At 40.2% G+C, this 23663-nt stretch overlaps 1 protein-coding gene across 8 annotated transcripts in view; it reads right to left on the minus strand.

Annotated features, from left to right (window-relative positions):
- Akap13 (A-kinase anchoring protein 13) overlaps positions 1 to 23663 on the minus strand; it is a 283839-nt gene that overhangs the window by 123169 nt on the left and 137007 nt on the right. For 7 of the 8 annotated variants that reach the window (XM_052160563.1, XM_052160546.1, XM_052160555.1 and 4 more), the window contains exons 6-8: positions 16674 to 16866; positions 8575 to 11617; positions 4888 to 5018 (exon numbers count right to left, since the gene is read on the minus strand). In XM_052160563.1, coding sequence (XP_052016523.1) covers positions 4888 to 5018; positions 8575 to 11617; positions 16674 to 16866 — 3367 coding nt within the window. Of the gene's footprint in view, positions 1 to 4887; positions 5019 to 8574; positions 11618 to 16673; positions 16867 to 23144; positions 23198 to 23663 lie in introns of those variants that run through there. The other variant, XM_052160569.1, reaches the window with a different exon arrangement.

A 23663-nucleotide genomic window follows, 5' to 3' on the forward strand; every position in this document is an offset into this window, starting at 1 on the left:
TTCAACTCCTGACATGTGGAAACAAAGGCTTACCCCTCAAGATGCGAGAGAAAGCACGGTGTTCCCATTAAAAGTGATAAAAGGACAGAGGACTCTAGATGATGTTAATAGGAAGCTATCCAAAACGAAGATGGCAGTGATCACAGCTTTGAGCACTAAATGTAATAGTGTATAAATAACCAAGAACAGAAATTCAGTTAATCTGATGTCTAGGTATGTAACTACAAAAAAGGAAAAGAAGTTCTGGCTGAAAATGCTTTCTTGATTTGGGGAAATGTGTTAAGCAAAGAGCACACTTTCCCAGTAACCTAATCTTCAACATATGTGACTTTTATAGTTGTCCTTGAATGTATTTGCTCTAGAGTGTCTGGCTGCTAGGCCCATGGGCAACCTGACAAGATACACTGGCTTTCAGGATTAACTGTTCCACATGGTTAATAAGTGCAGACAGTGAGCATTTGGGAAAGAAATTATTTCAGAGATCCTGAATGAACAGATACTGGAGTAAACCAGCTCCTCCTGAATGAACTGGGCCATACCTTACAAATAAAAGATCACTGTGACACAAGGACATTTTAGTTTACAGCGAAGGGGCAGGGGAAGCTGAATGTGAAATGTTTCCCTGACTCCAATGGAGCACACTCTCAGGGCTAAATGGTCCCCAGACTTCAGTCTCTCCAAGGACAAACACAATAGCATCTCTCGAGTCTCACTTGGCAATCAGCACTATACCTTTCATGCCATTCCTTCTGGAGGGAAAAATGCAAGTCTAGAAAAATACCAGGATAAATACTAACTTGATAATTAGATGCAGCTAAATAGATAAAGAGAACACATTTAAAAATTGAATCAACTTTGATTCTAAAACAGAAGGAGAAATTTCTCCTACTGAAAGAGAAAGCATGAAGAGCTAACATAGTGGGTTAGAATTTGAGTATGTACTAAAGCACCATTAGGGATACTTGTCATAAAGAGAAAAACCCTCAAGAAAACAACAGCGTAACGGAAGCATTTAGCAGCACAAGGTTGGGTTGCAGCCCAGATGACAGGTTAACTAATGGCGGAACATTTCATTTCTGAATCTCTTCTATAAAGCAAAATGCTCTGTAATCTTTAAGGTTCTTTCAACTCTTCAAGGTCTCAGAAATAAACCAAGTTTCACATCTCCCAAGTTAAATTATTGTATGATGCTATTCCTGAAGCTTTGATTATGTAAGCTAAATAGAAAGAAACAGAGCCTGAATCCTCCTTACTTAAATGAACAGGATATCAGAATCTGAAATTATTAAGTAATCGAATAATAGTAATGCTAAGCTGAAGCTGTGCGTGTATGCCAGATGGTTCTGAGCATCTAGAGACCTCTGAAATTAGAGAAGCATGTAGGAGGAAGCAATGTTGAATACTGAATTATAACTACTAAACAACACTGGCAATACTTAACAAATAATCATAAAATGCAACATGTGAGTGGCCCTTATGCATACATTAATGGCTTTGCCTCCTGGATTGTGAACAATTTTCAACCTAGAGATTCTGAGTAGTCTGTGTAATTTAACATACAAGTTTTTCCTGAGACTACAAGGAAACACCAATCTTAATATTGCCTAATTCCTATATGTACCATGATTTTTAAAGCACTTGTCTAAAGGCAGCCTTCTAGCACACACTTAAATAGTCTAAAGAGTAAGAAATACATACGGACAGCTTGGTTTGCAATTCAAGCATCAGATCACTGGACCAAGGAAACCAGAAATCAACCATAGGCTTTTCTTCAAATAGATTCTGAATTTACACCTACTAGTAAACCACCACAAATTCCCTATTATTTTAGACTTGCAGGTCATCATACAAATGGGTTTGCTCTGTTTTCTATTTGGAAAAGAGCAAGTCAACGAAGCAATAATTCAATGAAGCAATGGCTGGCCTATTCCCAAGGCCCAAACAAAGCCTGGGTATGTGTCAGAAAGTTTGGATTAAATAATATTAAACAAATGCCACTCCACCCCCTACAATCACAAATTCAGTCAACCCTTTCCCAAATACACTAGAACATTATGGCTACGATAGTGAACAGAGATGAGAAAATTGAATTATACAGAGGCTAAGGCAAAAATCTAGTTCAGGACAGGCAGAACTCGCTTACTCAATTTACAGTATAGTAATTAGGGATTACACCAGAGAACAATTTTGTTGTTGTCTTGTTAAGACCTTGTATCTATCTATCTATCTATCTATCTATCTATCTATCTATCTATCTATCGCCCAGACTGGCCTTGAATTTATGGTAATTCTCCTGCCTCAGCCTCTCAAAAACTGCCATTACATGTGTGTAACACCATGCTCAACTTAACATTTTTTAAAAAGAAAAATAGAGGCGAGAGAAGGGAATGGAAAAATAAAGAAGTCTGCTTGCTTGCTTGCCTTGCTGCACTGGCTTGCAGTATTTTTGTTTTTGTTGTTGTTGACAGAAGTTACCACGATCCTTGCTGGTAGCAAACTACTGGCTTTGTATAGACCATGAACGAAAGCTCGAGAGCAGTTTAATGACTGAAAAATTTGAACAAAAATATTTATTGTTGTGAACATCATATGGACTTCAAAATTCCATGTCTATGAACAAGGGTTCACTGAAGCACAGAAACAGTCGTTCATTCAAATACTGTCTACTGTTGCTTTCCCATGGTGATAGCAAAGGTGACAAGTTAGGGCAAAGACTACACATCCTGCAGAGTCCAAAACTTTCAACACACCTGAGTTTTCTTCTGACTCAGTAAAAATATAGTAAATGGATAAAAGACAAGAACTGAACTGAAAACGAAAGTAAGACACAGGACATGTTGAAGTTTGTGTTCATGGGTTTTCCTTTCAATGCACAGCAGAGAGAGCAAGTTTGCGTACAATAGCAATGGGAGAGGTGAAGGGTCAGACTTTCAGCAAAATTTTAATAACACTGCCAATATAGAAACTTCCATTATTTACACCTAAATTTTTTTTAAAAATTAACAATTGTATTGGCGTATGTTTTCCATACCAGGGAGAAGTGGACACAAAGAATAAGGTAAGAGAGTCCCTAAGTCCAAAGTCAGAAGAAGAACCCAGATTCCACCTGTTTCTGATGCCAGGCACATGACTACATGACTCTTCTAGGCTCTACCCCTTCTCATGCAAGTGAGGTATGCAGAGAAGCCGGAAGAGTATTCTTTCTCTCAACTCCTAAAACTGCAGGAAGAAATAACAACTGTCAGGAAAGGACAAAACAGAACTAGAGGCATCTGGATGCAAGGACATGAGTTTGTTCCTTCCCCTTTTTAGGGGCTTCTGGATCAAGGACGCATCCACCCACAAATCTTTTAGTCTCATTTCTGCCCTGGGGGCAAAAGCAACATTGTCTAAAAAATGCTTGCTATACAAGACCCAGGCACTAGTGATGAATATTATCTGCAACATGGGGTGGGCTGGAACAGCTAGCACCTGCTTAACCACTGTACTCCAATAAAACAAGGCTTGTTATCATCTGATAAAGGCAAGCCCTTTGGGATGGTGCAGTTCCACTTACCTACTGTAGTAATTTCAACGAGAAATGCCATTTTGGCCTTAGAAAAGCAAAAATAATACACTGTCAGGTCACTTTCTAAGTTTCCTTGATCTGAAAGTTAGTTAGGAACTTTAAATCAGAAGAAAAATGTTTTTAAAAAACCACTGAAGGAGCTGAAGAGATGGCTCGGTGGTTAGGAGCATGCGCTGCTCTCCCAGAAGACCTGAGCTCCATTCCCAGCACCCACAACACTCCAGCTCCACGGGATCCTACACACTCATGCACAGATAGACCTGCCCTCCAGCAATTAAAATCATAAATGTTTTAAAAAATATGAATATTAAATTTGGAATAACTACAGGGCCCAACAGTTCCACTGCTGGGTACACAAAACCATGTCTACATAATGTATAATGTCACAGAAGTCACATGATTCTAATAGCCCAAAATGTAAAGCATTTCCAGATACATACCTAATCTTTATAATATTATCTGGCAATAATCCGGCAACATGAGTAAAACATCAAAACACTATGCTAAGTCACTGAAGCTACGAGCACATGCTTTATAATTCCATTTGTATTTAGTTCAAGAATGGACAAATGGGTAGAAAGAGAAATTAGATTCCTGACTGCCAGTGAGTGAGTGGAAGGAAGACACGTGGGGCAGACTGTCAGCACGTACATCAAGAACATAAAGTCAGGCTGGACAGAAGGACGGACGGCTCAGTGGTTAAAAGCTTTGGCCGCTCTTCTGGTGCCCTTTTCTGTGGATACTGCACACATATGATACACAGACACACATGTGAGCAAAATAAATACGCATAAATATATATCTCAAAAAATGAAATAAAGGCAGTGTTGGGTGCACAATTCTATAACTATAAAGAACGACCAAGCATATTTTATTTGAATGCTGATTTTGCTAATGTAGGAAGTGGCCACAAAAATATTTACTTAACTGCTTTTTTGCTAATAATGACATTCTTCATATTTTAGATACTTGAGACTGAGATCCACAATGGAGACACACAATGAACAAGTCAGGTTTAATCAGGTGCATGGATGTGCTTTAGTGGACATTCTTGTTCCATCACAATAAAAGTAATGACCAATTTCAATGTCCTGTGCTCACAGAGAAAATGTTTTTCACTATTTGAGAGACCACTCCAAAACTTTGATGACACCAACACAAGTTTAACAAAAACATACCACTCATTTTGAAAGCAGAACAAGAAAGTAAGTGTAAAAACCTCTGATCTATCCTGTCCTATACCAAAATCTAAGATTGTAGACTATAAGCAGATCAAGTTGGACATATTTTGTCCACGCAGGTCTGCAGATGCCACTCACCGCCTGGGTCCCGGGGCCTTGCTTCATCTTGGGTGTGGCAGCTCCATTTCTTCCAGCCTCCTCCTCCTCAGAAGCAGCGCTGATCTTACTCAGAAGACCTACTTCATCTCCAGTTTTGGTGTCTGGCATTTCTGAAGTGAACATGGGTTATTCAGAATGAGGGCATTTGATTAAAAAAAGAAGGTTCCTATGTGCTTTAGTATTTATACAACAAACTCCAGGTTTCAAACGTTTTGTTTGTTTTTCCATTAACCGTCAGGAGCTGAGCTGGTGCCATTCTGACCCCAGGCTGAGCTACTGCTCCTCACATGGTTCTGTGACTGATTCCCAGACTGTAAACGAGGCTAGAGCTAAAGAAGTTTCAGTTTGCTGTCTAACAAGTGTCCATTTTATCACTGACTTCTCATGAAAATCTACGAACACACATGTGACAGTAAATTCATGGACTACAAGGGTGCAGACTAGTATCTGAAACACGGCAGTCCATTTTGGACACCACTATGGCAACAGAAAGCCATTGGGAATGAGGTAAAGCTTCTGGGACTATAATCTCCTAAAAATATGTTACCAACCCTGATCTATGCATATGTTTAATCAATAAGACTAGACAATTTCAGTAAATTAAACTATTATTTCTTCCAAAAGCAAAAAATGGTTTAAAAAAACAGAAAAACAATACAAACAACCAAAGCAAGCAAAGAAACAAACAAAAATCAGAAATACCTTTCCTTCTGAAAAAAAGCTTTTTAAATGTGTTGTTTTGTTTCTAGTCTTTAAGTCTGTCCCCATACTGACCATGTTCTCAGCAGACCCTATAGTTTCTCCTACTGAGACACCATCCTGTCAAGCAAAAGCAGGAAGTGATGAGGATGTGCAAGGCAAATCCAGTCTTCTCTTCTGACACTTTTTAAAGGGCAAAGGTTGCTTGAATAGTCATAATTTACCCTGATATTACATATACAAATGGAAATGCTGTCTCATTTTTACGTGGTTGCTGATAATCCAGCAACACTAGCTAGTACTCTGGCAGTAAAACACCTACTGTCTAAAAAACCGAGGTATCTCTCATCCAAGAATAAAACATTAAGATCACTCTAACAGCAAGTGTGGCCCTCTAAAAGGTCTTAGATTGTGAAAGTCACATTCCTAACAGAAGAACATTCAAAATTCTTTCTGTCTTTTCCTTTATAATTATACAACCTTAGTAGCAATTTGAAATAGGTAGTCATGTTTACTTATCCAGAGAATTAAAATCTGTTGGCTTCCATACAACTAAGTTTTATTTTAAAAAAATATTAAGGAATCCCTTTACAAAATCCCTTGTGGAAAACATTGCTAAGAGATTAACTGTGTATTATAAAAGAGGGGTATAGTTATGGGTCTTGTTTTATTCAGGAATGTGATTTTTACCATAACCTCAACTTTCCTACACCCCATCAATGGAAAATATGTACCAGCTACAACAGTAAACATTGATTACTGAGACTCTGCAGGACTGACTTGGTTCAGTCAAGCACTGACAACCTTGGTTTGCTCAGCACAGTGATCAATCAATGCTTTTGAAGAGGCAAAGGTTCACATTCCCTTCTAACAGGCTTCTCCCAAATCAACAGCTAACTGACTCATAAGACAACCCATGAGCGGAATGCAGCCTCCACAAAAACTACCCCGGCTATGAGATCACACTCAGGTGCTTTTTTTAAAAAAAGGCAATGTGACCAGGGGCTTTCCTCAACTCTGGCTACTTCATGAAGAAAGTACTGATGTCTTCACCAGTGGCTACTTTTTTTTTTTTTTTTTTTTTTATTGTATTTGGAGGCTGAGCATCAAACCTGCTATAAGTTCTTTTGGTAACAAAATAAGTAACTCACACAAAATATATCAACCCTCAAATCATATTAACTTTAAAAACTTCCTTCTTCAAACCTTAAAAACTTTGCACCATTTCTTTGTATGTTTAGCACAGTTATATATACTTAAGAACAGAAGTATGACTGCCAGTTTCCCTCTTTCTTTCTTTCTTTCTTTCTTTCTTTCTTTCTTTCTTTCTTTCTTTCTTTCTTTCTTTCTTTCTTTCTTTCTTTCTTCTTTCCTTCCTTCCTTCCTTCCTTCCTTCCTCCCTCCCTCCCTCCCTCCCTCCCTCCCTCCCTCCCTCCCTCCCTCCCTCCCTCCCTCCCTCTCTCTCTCTCTCTCTCTCTCTCTCTCTCTCCTTTCCTGATTCAGTGCTACAGACACACACTTAGTTCACAGTCACTAAGGTCAAATTGTGATCACAGAACAAGGAGGAGAAATAATCCCATCCAGGCTGGCCAAGGACAGAGCACCCAAAGAAAGGAAAACAGCCAGGCATCGGCTTACAGTCACTCTCATGCTTCTGAAATGTCAACCTGCCAAGGCCCCCAAAATAGACTTGTTGTTGTTGTGCCTTTTTTAAAAAAATTAGAGACCTCATTTCAGTGTTGAGATAGAAGTCAGCCTAAAAAAGTACTAAATCTAAAAAGTGAAGTCACAAAATCCCCACTCCGCTTCCTTAAGTCATGTAGCTGCTGCTCTGAAAGTTGGGGTTTAAACCGGCTGAAAAGCCCTTCGTCTGGGCATAGTACTTACTGTGCTTAAACCCCCTCTCCGGAAACAATTTCTTTATTTTCGTTCATCTTTCTGCAAACCCCGCACCCACAATTCTAACATGTACTATACTTAAAAGCATTGCCAATGGTTAAAAAAAAAAAAGTCTAGCAAAAAAGCATCAGAGCCACAGTATAGCTGGTAGCATGTGGCGGTGGCATAAAAGTCTGCATCCAACTGACCTTCAGAAGGGGCTTCAGAAGACAAGATTGACAGCCATTCCGACTCCAGTCTCAGCTTCAGTCTTGGAGGCCGTAAGAAGTTCTATCCAGTGAGTTTATTCCACTGAGCAATGGTGGCTTCTCCCCACTCCCCATGTCTGGACATGGTTACCCAGCGGTAGAACAGGCTGCTTGTGTTGAGCAATCTGCTTCGTGCAGCTGCTTCACCAAGATAAGCAGACACCAGGTCTGCCCTGTGACAGCAGCGCAGCAGGCTGGGCTTGGGCGGAAATCCTGTATCCTATGCCCTGTGCTGTGCAGGACCCTGAATTCCCAGACTCTGCCCAAAAGAGAAGCAGCAAACCTGGAGGTCTGTTTCTCAGGCAGGAAAAGGAGGGAGTACACACCCCCAACTTAACCAGTGACCTAATATCACCGTTTTAGATGTTCATTTAATTCAGCACTTCTCAAAAGTCGGTTCATGAAACAGCCCGACTTTAAATTCTCTTACAATACAGACGACTATGACTTGGAAAAGTTTCCAATTTGTAAACAAAACACATTCATTTCAGCACTACATTCTGGGGTTCTAAATAATAGAACTAAGCTGTTTGATTATCTAATGCTGTCTGAGATCCAGGTACTATCTTCCGGATTCAGAAACTGCAATGGCTTCAGTGTGACAGAGAATGTGGGCTAAAAAAAAAAAAGCTTTGTGCCTGTGATACAGGAAGTAAAATCTGTCCAACCCAAGATGACATGTTTCCTGACAGCAGTGACTATTAACTTGGCAATTTACATGACTGAGCAAGCAGGACCTCAAACCAACAACATTGATATTGTAGTACACAACAGAGACATGATTCTTAAGCTATTGATTTCTATAAACTGCTCTGCTTACCTGGTGCTGGCTCAGGCCTGTTGACATGTAGAATAATTTTGTCTGGTTCCTCTGTGTCAACGCCACAGTGCCCGGTGGCTTCTTCATGAGTATTCTCCCTCTGCAGGGTCTCCCCAGGTAGAGTAGCACATGTGCTCTCTGGACAAGCATTCTCTAGCTTAGTCTCTGAACTGGACAGTGACGGATTATGGGTTTCTTCTTTAGTCATCAGTGTGGTGGAGGCCCTGACTCGCTTGATGACAGCCTCTACTATCCTAGTGGCGGCCTCCTCTATGGAGTCTGCTCCAATAGGTGCATCTGCAGCTTGGGTTGAGACCATTCCAAGTACAGTGGGGGCATTACTTTCCTCTGCTGGGACGGCAGCCTGTGCCACTTGCTTTACGTCAGCTTGGGGGACACTGTCATTGATAGCTGAGAGCCCTGTTTCTGTAGGGAGGTCCCTAGCAAAAGGCTGCATTGTTTTCTCATTGTTTGGGGTCTCTTTGGAGTTACTCGTGGTACAGCTAAGGTCTGTTCCCTCTAGTTTCTCTCTCTTGCACTCAAATGGTTCTATCTCTGGGGTTATGACTTCCTGTAAGTCAGTGACACCTTTGTCCAGTAAAGCTTCTGGCAAACTTGGAGTCATTTTCTTCTCTTGGTTTAACAACTCTGAAATTGGGATGTCTTTGATGTAGTGTGATGAATCCTTTCTTCTGGGCTCAGCTGTAACTGGTAAAGCTTCAGCCACTGTAACATCCTCCATCACATTTCTGCTTACCTCGCAAGCATTGGTTTTCCCTTGAAGCTGAGTATCCTCCACACCAACACTGAGAGCCTCAGGAGCACCTGGCAGCTGACTTGGCAACAGAGATGAGCCGCTCTGCTCTGGACTCGTTCTTGGTGGCACCAGGCTCTTTACGGCCCCACCTTCAGTCAGCGGGGAGACCTGTGGGGCCACTTCCTTGCTGTCTTTAGTTTCTGTTTTCAGACAGGCAGAGGGACTGTCTGGTGAGTTACTGTGCTGCAGTGCTTTATCCTCGGCACAGAGGGCCGACACAGGTTTTTCACATAATCTTGGTATCTCCTGCCCAGAAGGTGGTGTTCTCTGCTCTTCCTTTGACATTTCTGAAGAATGCACATCTTCTTTAATAGAAGAACATCTCACTGCTTTATCTTTGCTATCTTGCCCCAGAGCTGTGGAACTTTCTGGAACTTCTACACTGCCACCTTCTTCAGGCAGAAGAGAGTCAGAAACCAAAGCAGCTTTATCCACGCTTTGTAGTAAAGAGTCGCTCAGCACTTCAAGTGTTGCTGGTGGGCAGGAACCCTCCTGTTCTCCACCAGTGCCTACAGGGCTGGTATTCCCCATGCTGGTCTGAAGCTCTGCAGCAGAGGGTGTAGGTGGGCCACTGGGCCCGTCTCCTACCTTGTCGGTATCATTCAAATCTCTTCCATCTGGGCCATCTCGACAAGCTGTAGCTCTATGGAGCTGAGGAGTTGCTGTTCCCTTTTCTTTCTGGGAGGGGACATGAGAAAGTGCGTCATCTTTGGTTACTGATTCACTCTCTGGACTGCTTACCAGAGAGAAACTGCTGCCTGGAGGTGATACCTGCTCTGGCACTAGTTTTTTCTCAGTTTGAGGGATAACTGAAGGCAGATGTGGAACAGTCTCAAGCACATTCGTTAAAGGTGTATCTTGGTTCAAATCATTTCCTTGAGTCTTTGCATCTAAAGCACAGAGATGACAAAATCCCACAGATTTCTGGGTATTTCTCACAGTGTCAGAAATGACTGTGTCAGCTTGTAGGTCTTCTGGGCAGAGGGTGGTGCAAAGATCTTGTGTGTTTGGCTGCACTGTTGTGCTTTCAGGCAGGCTAGCTTTACCACTGCCATGTTCTACTACCAACCCGCCACTAGAAGTCACTGTGCTCTGTTGACATGCAGACTCAGCAGAAGGCGTGCCAGCCCCAGCTACAGGCCAGAGCGGGGCCTGGCTATTTAGGCTCTGAGCATGCTGTGCATTAGACTCTGCGTTTTGTTTTGGCATCCCATCTACACTTGGCCCTGATGTGGGTGATGCTGTGTTACCAAGGCCTGCCTCGGGAGTATCAGGTTCCAGTCCACCTAAAGCCTTGTCCTTGTCTTCTGTAGCAGCAGCAGGAAGCACATGGGCACTCTGGTCACTTGTGGCTCCCCCCTCACAGCCTCTCTCCTGAGTTTCCATTTCTGGTTTTTCAGTGGGGATTTCTTCAGGATTCAATGCAGGTAAAGCCTCAGCAGGAGTGTTAGCACCCATGGCACTGGTGGAAAAGACATGGTTTGTAATATCAGCTCTCTCCACGGGGTCACTTAAAACTTGAACAGCAGTCGCTTCAATTTTGCTAACATCTGAATCCTCTAGTCTTTCCTTTGTGCCTTCCCCTACTTGAGGCTTACTGTTCTGGGTGGCAGCATGTGGGGTAAGCAGGCTATGTTCCAGTTCCTCTGCCTTTTCTGGGGCACCACCATCGGTTGAAGAGCTGTCTGGTAGCTCCCTTCCAGAAGAGTGCTGGCATGCATCTGGTTCTGCGACTGTGGCATCCTGCAGCACACTGCTACTGCTGCTCAGTGCCTGCTGACATGCGGCCACTCCAGAATATTTTGTTCCAGTTACTTTGTTTCTGTTTCCACAGGATGGAAGGTCTTCTGTGCCCTTCACTCCACAGTCGGGTATGCTCTGAAGGCAGCTGTCTTGATGAGACGCAGACCTAGAGTCTGTGGCAGATGCCGGCTCCGCCTCTTCCCCTTTTCTCCCCGCATCTTTATTTTTCTTAAGAGAACAGACGACATTTTCTTCCTCAACCACACTTGACAAATCACAGGAGCTTTCAGCCTTCCCCCCAGGACTCCCCTGGCAGCACAAAGTGCTCTTAGTTTCTTCCAAAGGAGGCTGCTGGTGGTCAGAAGGCTCTGGTACACAGGAAAGGAACTGGCCATCTGTCTCTGGTATGCTGGGCGCACAAGAAGAATCTTGTGTTGTCACCATTAAGGGCACGAGATTGTCCATCTGCTTCAAGTTTGTTTTCTAGGAAGAAACCAAAGATACTTTTAAAAATTGACCATGAAAAGAAAAGGGGAGGGAGGACCTAACTAAGAGACAAAGATGTCACTGACACATGTAAGCCACGTCTCGCTGGACAAGAACTGTCTTTCCGGGTCTTCTCAGTTAATATATGATGCACTATCCTCTGCCCACATCTATGCATCCACTGGGATATTAAATTTTATTTAGATTATACTCAGTGACTGATTGCCATATTTAAAAAACAGATTAAAAACCAGGCTTCAAAGCCTTGTTGATTTACGAAAGCACAATGAACAGCCAGTGAGACTCTCAGCTCTTTACAGGAGTGGAGTCTGTCTATCTGCCTCACATACTGATGTAAAGACAAAGTGTAAACAGTTGTAGAACCCCTTCCAAGCAAAATATTCAGCCGGGTAATATTCCCAAAATATGTTCAACCCTATATATCTACACTTTTAGAATTAGGAATTCTCTGTATCAGTTGATAAAAAGTGGATTTTGTGCCGTCCACAGCACATATTAAAGAAAAGAGAGCATATGACCACCCAAACCAGACTCTGAACTACTGTCAAGGGTGTTGTGGCTTGAGGGCACTAAAAAAATCTAATAAAAAACGGTTTTTAGCATCTTAAAATTTAGTTTTGTTCACTTCTTTTCTGAGACAAGGCCTCACTACATAGAGGAACTTGCTATGTAGACTGGCTAGCTTCAAAATGACTCAATCCTGTTTCTGCACCCTGACTATTATGAATGTAGGCTCACATTACTATGCATACTGTAAAAGATTTTTTAAAGTTAATTATATGAATAAATACAGCAAATAAGAAAGAAATGGCTAAAACAATCATAGTTCATCATTGTAATAAAAAAGTAACACAATACTGTTATATGAACTATGAAGACAGCCTATCTATCTAATCTAGTCTTCTGCCCCTGAATGTATGTGTGTGTGAGAGAGATAAAATTTATAGTTAATTAAAAGTTATCAATTAAAAAAAAAAGAAAAAAGAAAAGAAAAAAGAAAAAGGAGGAAATGGCTCTCCTGAAGGATGCATACTTTTCTTGCAGAGGGCCTGAGATTTCTATTTCCAGCACCCTATATCAGGCAGCTTACAAACACTTCTAATTCTAGCTGCAGGGAATTTGATACCTTCCTGTTTGCATTTATCTGCACATACTCCATGCATGGGGGTGGGATGCATGTGCACATGCATATTCACATACACACAAAAAATTAAAATAAGTCTTAAAAAATAAATAATATAAAAATATCATAACACACAGACAAGGCTCAGGAAAATAAAAACAACCAAATAGAGTTGCACCTTTTGTGAATTTATAATATCAAAATTCAGCTGTAGTGCTATTTATTTGGTACATAATTATTTTAAAATATCTGTTCTCCATTTCTTGTCCATTATGATACTTTAAAATACAGTCATTAGTATGACTCACTTATCTGTTTAATCTGTAAATATACCACATAGCATATCATCAGACTGTTCCTGCTAACTAAAACTATCATAAAGTTGGCAAAGAAGAATATACGGTCCTTGCTAAAGTCCTTTTGTTAACGTATACTAAACCCAGAGTCTCACTAAACATGTGTGTGCTATACTCCTTAGGAGTACTCAAAATTAGGCTGGTAACACTCCTTCTAACAGTTAGGACAGCAATCAATGCCACCAATCAAGAGTGAACACTGCAGGCCAGAGACGGAGGTAGGCAGAACCGTCTAAAGAATGGTGGAAACGACGCTGAAATGGGCAAGCTGGGTCCCCTCAATTAGATGGTCACCCATTAAATAAGAGAGGAAAAGGTAATTTCTGAACAGTCTACTTATACGAAAGTCACAGGCTGGAAATAGATATCATTCAGAAAGACAGAAGAAAGCTGGAGAGATGTCACAGTGGTTAAGAACACTGCTTGCTCTCCCACAGGACACAGGCTCTAGTCCCAGGACTCACATGATGCCTCACACCCATCTGTAACTCCAGTTCCAGGGGTTATGATGCCTTCTTCTGACCTGAGTGCACTGCATGCATGCGATACACACACAGACAGACATACATGTACACACACATACAATGCATGCACATGATGCACAACAACAAAAACATAAAAAATATTCCAAAAAAAGGAATCCAAACAGAATAAACCATTTCATATCACCACAGAGTAGAATTCTTTTGCCTTGCTTGTCTCAAAAATAATGCTTCTGGCATTGAGCTGGCCCTAGATGACCTCAAACAAAATTATTATCAGGCTGTTTCCAAATCAAATTAGCTCTGAAATAAACTGGGTAGAAAAATGATCTAAGCTTTAGCTTCTCAAATGCTACAGATTCAGCCATATGACATCTATACTAGCCACAATAAATGCTACTAAGAGTCTGTAATGATTTTATGTCTGGCAGCCATTTTATCTTCAATGCTTGAGTGGATTATAAAATCCTTATTTTTCAGATGGTCTTTTTAACTGTTAACATCCAGGCAAATATGGCAGTTCTAGCATCATTCACTGGACAGCAGTGAAAAACTGTTTTCCTAAGGAATGAATTCCTTTCTTAGTCTTTAGCAACGATCTAGAAACTCTGGCCTTCTTTAGTTCTAAAACATTGTAAAAATAAATTTCTTTTTACAACAGGAAAATTTTGTTCCACTTGCTACACATTTGTACATCTACAGTGCCTATGAGTATCTTTCATTACTTCAGAAATTTGTTAAGAATTTAAAGATCTCAGTCCTCCAGGTAAAAGCGCTTGTCATGCAAGACTGAGGACCTGATTTTGATCTCCCAAACCTATAACAAAGGGAGAACTGACTTCTAAGACCTGTTTTCTGGCTTCCATATACACGTCCAATAACGAGGCCATGTGTGCATGTGTGTGCAAGTATATATGCACACACGTGCACACACACACTGAAAATAGATTTTTTATGTGATATATTTTGATCATGCTTTTCCTTCCCCCAACTTTCCAAATCCACATGCTTTTACTCTGTCTCTCATTAGAAATTAAACAGGCAACTAAAACAAAATATATAAAATAAAATAGGATTAAAAAAAAAAAGAGCCAAGATGAAAAGAACTGGAAACATGCAGATACAAGACACAAACAATTGCGCACATACAAGTCCCCTAAAAATACAAAATCGGAAATCATGAAATAAAAGGAAAGGACCTATAAATGAAAAAAAGAAAAGAAAAAAAAAAAGAAAAGAAAAAAAAAAGAAAAAAGGACCTAAACAAAAATTGAGTTTGTTTTGTGTTGGCCACCTACTTACTTCTGGGCATGGATCCAGTCCTTTATGTATAACCAGTGAGATTCTATTAGAAAACTAATTTTTGCTTTGTGTGCAGTTATCGATTGGCAATAGGCAGCTTCGGGGTTAGTAGATATGGGCGCTCATGTCCAATTTCCCTTTCAGTGCTGGGGTCCCATCTGGCTTAGACCTGTGCAGTCCCTGTACATGGCACCACTGTATTTTCGAGTTCAAACCCTCTGATCTACAGTGGTGACCTAAATGCAAGATACACTGGGCCAACAGTGGCATAAAAGTTGTGGGAGCAACTAACTACTATCTAAATGAACTTAAAGGCCATTCATGCCAGACACTGCTCAAGTGGCCAAGAACTTGAGACTAGATAGGCCATGGACTTAGAGGACAATCAAATGCTACTCTTCTGCTAAAGGAATGTAGCAATAAGTGACTCCTAACAACATGCTGTTGTATTTCTATATCTGCGTCTGCTCAGCCATCATCAGAGAAGCTTCAGTGCAGCAGATGGGAACAGAAAACAGACCCACAACCGAAAAAAGTGCAGAGAGTTTGAAACCTTGGAACACCTCGTTCTAAATGGAATGTCTCCATCCAATCCCTCCCCTCAGGGCTCAGGATGCCCCATGGAAGAGCAGGTAGGAAGAGTATAAGAGCCAGTGGGGATGGAGGACACCAAAGAGACACAGCTTTCTCTGAGTAAAAACAATTGTTTTAAAGATTTATTTATTATTATATGTAAGTACATTGTAGCTGTCTCCAGACACCCCAAAAGAGGGCATCAGATTTCATTACGGATGGTTGTGAGCCACCATGTGGTTGCTGGGATTTGAACTCAGGACCTTCGGAAGAACAGTCAGTGCTCTTAACCGCTGAGCCATCTCTCCAACCCGAGTAAAAAACAAAATTAAACATTAGGCTTCTGCTGCTACAATTCTATTATTAGCTGTCTCTTAAGTGGCAACTGTCTTAGTTTGTTTTCTACATTGTTATAAACACCATGACCAAAGCCAACTGGGGAAGGAAAGGGTTTATTATATTTTACAACTCTCAGGGATGGTCCATCACTACAGGAAGTCAGGTCAGAAAGTCAAGCAAGAACCTGCAGGAGAGCTGAGTGACCACAGAGGAGCACCCCTTACTGACTTGCTCCCCACGGTAGGGATAATCTCTTGCATAGAAGCATCACCTGTCAATAAATAGCTGATGGCTAATAAGATGAGGCAGGATTACAAGGTGGGATATCCGACAGAGACTGAGAGGCAGTCTGGGAAATAGTGAAGGCAGGAAGATTTCCTGTCTGTACTGGAAGTTGGGCGAATGAAACTAAAGAGAGGTAACCAGCCATATGGCAGACATAGTACAGTAAAAATGGGTTAATGTAAGTTACAAGCTAGTGGGAACTGACCTAGTTTATGGCTCAGGCTTGTTTTTTTTTTTGTTTTTTGTTTTTGAATAAATAACAAGCCTCTGAATGGTTACTCAGGCATGGGTAGAAAGCCAGTGGTTACACTGGACAGCTTGCTCAGCTTTCTTGTAATGACCCTGGACTACCTGCCCAGTGCTGAGCCTCTGCAATTTGATTCAGATGTTTCTCAACTGAGGCTCCCTTTTGCAAAATGACTCTTGCTTGTGTCAAGTTGACAAAATACTAACCAGCACAGCAACACTGCATAATAACAATGCTTTATGAATTTACATTCTAATTATAGCAAGACTCGCTGGGCGAGGGGGCACAGGCAGACACCTAACTAAAAGTGAAAACTTTCCCTTACCGTTAGCTGCTGCTGGATATTCCTAAGTTTAGAGATGCGTGCAGCGCAGCTGTCTCCATGGGGCTCAGGCTGTGGTTCGGATTCGGAAGTCAGTGCATAGATGTCCAGTTCTCGGTGGTGCCGCACTGAACAGTCGCCATAAGGCACTTCATAGGACAAGCTGCTCCAGGAGTCCGGCTCACGGGCATTTTCCCTGCAGGCCAGCAATCTTGTTAATATATACATTCTACTAGCAGGCATAGACTTAATCTTGTAAGAACAATGTAATATTTATGATCGCTCTCTGAGCATTCAGAACAGAAAACGGGTTTACGCAGCTCCAGTGATTCAAGGCTCTGACAGGCATCTATCTCTATCTTCTTTTCCTTCTTTGCAAGAGAATGGAAATGGCTTAAGTAAAACCTAAAAGACAATTTCCTAAGGATTTTGTTTTGATCAAGACAGGGAAGTCTTGAATCTTTAAATAGTTAATATTATGGTAATGATCAAATAATGAACTATAAGAACGATGGCTTTACCCTGGTTTTCAGTAGCAGCAAGAGCTATTAAGACTGGATTATAACCAGGTTACACTATATGCTAACACAATTCAGTTCTACTAGAAGGGAAGAGTCAGCTACTCAATTCCTGTAACATACTCCTCTGAAACAATAGAGGAAATGCCTCCAGACTTCTGGAAGTCAACTACACAAGGGAAAACCACAATGCTAAATATACTATTCTCATCAACACAACTCCTGTTTTAAATGAAGTTGTGGTTCTAGGAACTTCAAAATTTTTTTTTTTTTTTAAATTTAGAAACCAAAAACTGGTTATGTGGCTCAGTGATAGAATACTTGGCTACTATTTGCAAGACTCTAGGTTTGACCTCCAGTACCAAACAAAACACCAAAAACAAACAAACAAATAAATAAATAAGTAAATACCTCAACTTTGCTCAACTTATAAACATATGTGGTATACAAATAAAGCTCATATGAGCACAGACATGAACAACTCCTAGCCTGAGTAAAATCATAAAACTATTTTTCTGATAAATGTAGGAAACTTCAGGTTTAGTAAGATGAGCAGGCTTAATTGAAAACATTTTAAAACAAGTGAACACAGAAAGGAAGAATGAGTTCTTTCATCAATGTTCTGTTATTATATCCAACTGGGTTTGTTTCAAGACAAGTGGGTTTCTTCTATACAGGTCACAGCACTTCTAACTTTACCTGTGCTTACAAGGTCTGCCATGCAATGTATCTGACACTCGGGTTTTCTGCTCTATGAAGAGATTGAAGGGTTTGAGATGAACAGAGATGAAGCATGTAGTATGAAAACTGTCGTATTCTCACTGTATATACTTTGGCACACATTTCAAGTCGAGGAGCCTCTTATGTTTTTGGATGCACTTCTTGGAAGCTCCAATCCTAGGTATTGTGTCCTTTTTTTTGTTGGTCAGATACAACGTACAATGCACAGAGCTGAGATTTCTGGATTTAAATCCAGGTATTGAATGTCTTGCCTATATACCATAAAATGTCCTAATTTCTCTGGAACTTAGTTCTATAATCTGTACATAGGGATAAGGCAGTCCAATCACTATTTCAAGATACAGATAAAATGAACATCACAGGAAAAGTACGGCTTATGCTGTCTGTTACTCCCCCTCCTGCCTTTACCAAGGTCTGCCCACACATTCTACCATTCTCAAAGCATGGGCTTTCTTTATATATGAAATCACTGTATTTTTCATTTTAAAGCCACTTTCTTTGCTTAGTGCACTTTGCATCTGCAGAGGATCTACTCCGCATGGCTTTCAGTAGAGCCCTTCCTAGATCTATCATTAGTGATTAAGTTGTCCCTTAGCCTTAACTTGTGCCTGGTTACCTAAAGTTTACTTTACAAGATGTATGCAATGATTTAATTGTAACTAAATCAAGTCTGGCAGGGCACAAAAGCATACCTACAAATACACTAGAGAAATTTTGTTTCTTTTAGTTGGTGAATCAGGATATCTTGGTAAAGACCCTTTGTAAAAAACCAAGTGAAATGGAGACCTGCAGATAAAGGAACTTAAACAGTACAGAAAGCGCTACAGAGATCTCCGCCACTTCCTCCTCACCTCCCTTTTTAGATCATGGTGAAAAAACATCCATTATGATGAATGCAAAAGGTATTTTATTATCAACTGTCATTTATGCAGTATAGACATTTTATGACTACATTAGACAGTATTAACTGCCTTAAATTGTCACATTCAGACAGATTCTGAAAAAGCCTTCAAAGTTCTTGTCAAAGGTGATTTATATTGTTTTCAGACATTCTTGTTAGCCCCAAATTGTGGGCGGTTTCTAGCGTGGCTCCGGAAAACATTCTTCTGAGCTTGGCACGACTACTGTGGTTTAGCTACTCATCTTTAACCTCACCTGGGGACAAAGGACATGTGTCTTCTAAACAAGTTTCCACTGTTTACTATACACTCCCTTGGCACACTACAGGCACTCAGATTCTACTACAAAGGGGGAAAAAAGTAAGGATTACTTTGCTTCTGGGGTGGGTGGACAGATAACCTAAAAAAAAAAAAATCTCCAAATGGCCCAACACGTTAAGTACTTGTGATTTAAAAACCAGAAGCATAATAAGAAACCTGAAGACCCTAATAACCCAATAGGAAAAATTTACTTAAAAGATTGGGTTGTTAATAGAAGATGGAGACAGACTGTAATTGATTACAAGATTTTCTTAATGCAATTTACCCTATTCTTAGATTACAATATGATCCTCAGGCTGGCCCAGAACTCATAATCTTTCTACTTTGGTTTGCCTAATGCTGAAATTATAGCATACCATGTGTGTTCTTTTGTGACTGGGTTACCTCACTCAGGATATTTTCTAGATCCATCCATTTGCCTAAGAATTTCATGAAGTCACTGTTTTTAATAGCTGAGTAGTACTCCATTGTATAAATGTACCAAATTTTCTGTATCCATTCGTCTGTTGAGGGACATCTGGGTTGTTTCTAGCTTCTGGCTATTATAAATAAGGCTGCTATGAATATAGTGGAGCATGTGTCCTTGTTACATGTTGGGGCATCTTTTGGGTATATGCCCAGGAGTTGTATAGCTGAGTATAGAGTGGTATGTCCAATTTTCTGAGGAACTGCCAGACTGATTTGCTGCAATTCCATCAGAAATCTCTACATCCTTGCCAGCATCTGATGTTACCTGAGTTTTTCATCTTAGCCATTCTGACTAGTGTGAGGTGGAATCTCAGGTATGTACTCACTGATAAGTGGATATTAGCAAAAAAAAAAAAAAAAAAAGAAAAGAAAAGAAAAAAGAAAACCCAAAACAAACAAACAAAAACCTAAACAACAAAAAACAAAAAACTAGGAATATCTACATTACAATTCACAGACCATATGAAATACAAGAAGGAAGTCCACATCAAAGTGTGGATGCTACCTACAGTCCTACTCAGAAGAGGAAAGAAAATAATCTCAGGAGGTAGAAGGAGAGAGGGGAGAAGGGTGGAAAGGGACAGAGGACCAGAGGAGGGAGAGGGGGAAAGGGGGGCCAGTTGAGATATGGGAGGAGATGGGAGAGAAGTACAGAGGGTCAGGAATTTGAAAGAAGGTGTGTAGCAGTGGGGAAGGGGAAACTGGAGGAAGCCACTAGAAGGTCTCAGATGCCAGGGACCCAAGAGGTTTCCAGGACCCAACAGAGAGGACATTAGCTGAAATACCCAACAAAAATGAGATAGAACCTATAGAGACCATATCCAGTGGATAGGCATGGCCCCTGAGTTGAGGGATGGGGCCACCTATCCACCCACCATAATCCAGAATTCTTCCTGTCAAAAGGAAATGCAGGGACAAAGAATGGAGCAGAGTCTGAAGGAAAGGCCATCCAGAGACTGCCCCACCTAGGGGTCCATCCCATCTGCAGACACCAAACCCAGACACTATGGCTGATGACAAGAAGAGCTTGCTGACAGGATCCTGGTATAGCTGTCCCCTGAGAGGCTCTGCCAGAGCCTGACCAATACAGAGGTGGATGCTCGCAGCCTAACATTAAACTGAGTGCGGGGACCCCAAAGGAGAAGTAAGGGCAAGGACTGAAGGAGTTGAAGGGGTTCGCAACCCCATAGGAAAAACAACACTATCAACCAACCAGAGCCCGCCCCCTCCCGCGAGCTTCCAGGGACTAAACCAACAATCAAACAATACACATGGGGGGACCTATGGCTCCAGCTGGATCTGTAGCAGAGGATTGTCTTATCTGGCAGTAATGGGAAGGGAGACCCTTATTTCTGTGGAGGCTTGATGACCCAGAGTAGGAGAATGTTAGGGAGCTGAGGTGGGAGTGGGTAGGTGGGTGGGAAGCACCCTCATAGAGGCAGAGGATAGGGGGTAGAGGATAGGAGGTTTGTGGAAGGAAAACTGGGAAGGGAGATAATATTTGAAATGTAAATAAATAAAATAACCAATAAAATAATAAAAACACCAATTTGTTAAAGAAATCAGTAACTCTAAATTGCAATAAAGGAAATAGTCTATAAACTACTTTCTTCATTTGAAAAAGACAATTCTGGTTATTAGTTTGACTGGATTCTCAACTTTCAGTCAGGAAGTTCACTTGGCAATATACTAGGTCACTGAAGTTCAAGTCAAAAAAACCCTTAAACAAACCAGTAAGTTTCTAGGGACCTCACAGACTTAGTTTTTCAGAATCTACTACAGAAATATATTTACTTCATCTATCAGTTTGGCCAATAACTTAAGTCACAATAAAGAGACAATTTTTCATAAACTAGTATGACTTTCATCTTGCCTCTCATCTACCTTTGCAGCAACATTTAACATTATTCTCCCCAATAACAGCACTGTAAAATAGATTAAGGGGAAAGGAAGCAAATTTCTTTATTTATGATAAAGAATCAAAACTTGTTTTCCTTTCCAATTGATTACAAAAAAAAAAAAAAAAAAAAGCTGTAAACAGCAGTTGATCAGCTAGAGACTGATGCAGAAAGATTCACTTAAGCCTGAGCAAAGTTAATCTTAATTTAACTGACTAGGATTCAGGAGGTTTTAAAAGCCCAGTTCTTATTGTTCTTATTGATGAGTTTTATTATTTATTATTATATTAAAGGGATCCAAAGATCAAATTTAATAGGCATTTTACTATGGGCTTCTGTAATTTACTGATGATTCCCTTGAACCAATGTGAAGTGCTGGGAGCAACTTATAGCTCAAAATAAACACAATACAGTTGCAGAGGATTACCCAGTTTCTAAGAACAACAGAAAAACCAGATTTAATCTTCCAAGTTATAATACCCATATTCTGTATATAATGAAATGTAAATAAACTCTAGTTTCACAGAGCTACATACAGTATGTGAACAAATTTTTACTTATTTATTTGTTTATATCCACCAAATATTTGCTTAATTTGGTAGTTTTTGTGAATTCATGAGATTATTTGTAAAGCTAAGTACAAAATGTTTCTTTAGATTATATTTTAAAATGGTAAATTTTAAGTTTTGAAAGCATATATACTCTAAAAGAAAATGTGTTTACAAAGCTCCAGAAGATAGTTATTAAAATGTTGACTTGCTATAAAAAGCAAATATGTCTTTACAAACAGGAAGGGGCTGGGTCAAGATAAGAAGCCATTGCTATTCCTCTATATTTGAAAATGTACTAAGTTATAAATAAGTATTTGTTCCAAATGTTCATATGGTCTTTCTGTACTATGGACAAACTCCCAAAATCTGGTTGAAAAGATAATACCAAAGAAATGGCATTGTATTTATAAATGCACTGTACCTAGAGCCTATCTCTTCTTTGTATTGTAAACCAAAAGCTCAGAAACTGTACATGGACTCATTTCTAAAACTCTGTGGGTTAATTTCTAAAACTCTGTGCTCTTTTTACTTTCCAACATTAACTATCACTGTAATAGGTTAAAATTATGGCAACATCAAAACGTAAGAAAAACTTAATATAATATGCAACAGAAGTCTATCAGGCATATTAGGTACATTTTTCACAAATTTTGCAGGAGCCACAACATATTTTTCAATTCTAGAATAATATAAATTAGAAGCCGTTCTCTAAAGATTTGGTTATAGCATCCAAACTGAGTCAATAACTGGCACCAAATCTTGTAGTTTACATATGCAATTCAACAAAAGTCAATGTCCCTACTTTGACTAATACCAAGCAACCTAGGTGCTACACAACAGTCAATAATTTAGCTTTCTCCTGTTTTACCTTGCAACTTCAAAAAAAAAATCATGCTTAATGGTAACATACATTTAAACCTTCTACAAATTAACTACAAAGAAATAAACTTTCCAGACTTAGTAACACTAGGCATTTAGGAGAAGTCCAAAGCTACTTCTCGTTCAATTACAACAAAATGATACTGAAGAGCAGCAGGGAAAACTAATAATACTTCAGAGTTTGAAAGCTGGTACTTACACTCCTCTGCCAAAACACCATGAATACCTCAAGCCCATCCTATTTGGGTTCTGGACTCATACTATCACTTTAAGAAAAGATAAAAACTCTCAGGCCAACCCTCTGAAGAGGGTTGTTCTACCCTGAGCCTACTTTTGACAAGGAACTGCAAGAGCTGGTTCCTTATTTGACAGCTACTGCAATACCTTTCATGAAACCACATCACTGTAACATTGCCAAACCTCAATGGGGCTTACAAAATCAGCCACACCACCACTGAAACGGAGCTGGAAAGTCTAAATTCCAGATGAGCAACAACTAGACCAAGGGAAAGACAGTCATTTTGCTCAAAATGGAGCTGTCATCTTAGCTAGGTATTGTCAGATAAATGTTCATATATATGCATATTCACTAGAAATTATATTGGCTTTTCTCTTCTCTCTCTTTTCTTTTGGGTTGAGGTAGGGGATGTATTGGTCCTTTGTTCATGACTGCAAGAAAATACATTAGGCTGAAAAGAGGTTTGTTAGAATAGTTTAG

The sequence above is a fragment of the Apodemus sylvaticus genome, chromosome 1 (assembly GCF_947179515.1).
Source record: "Apodemus sylvaticus chromosome 1, mApoSyl1.1, whole genome shotgun sequence".
NCBI classification, from domain to species: Eukaryota; Metazoa; Chordata; class Mammalia; order Rodentia; family Muridae; genus Apodemus; species Apodemus sylvaticus.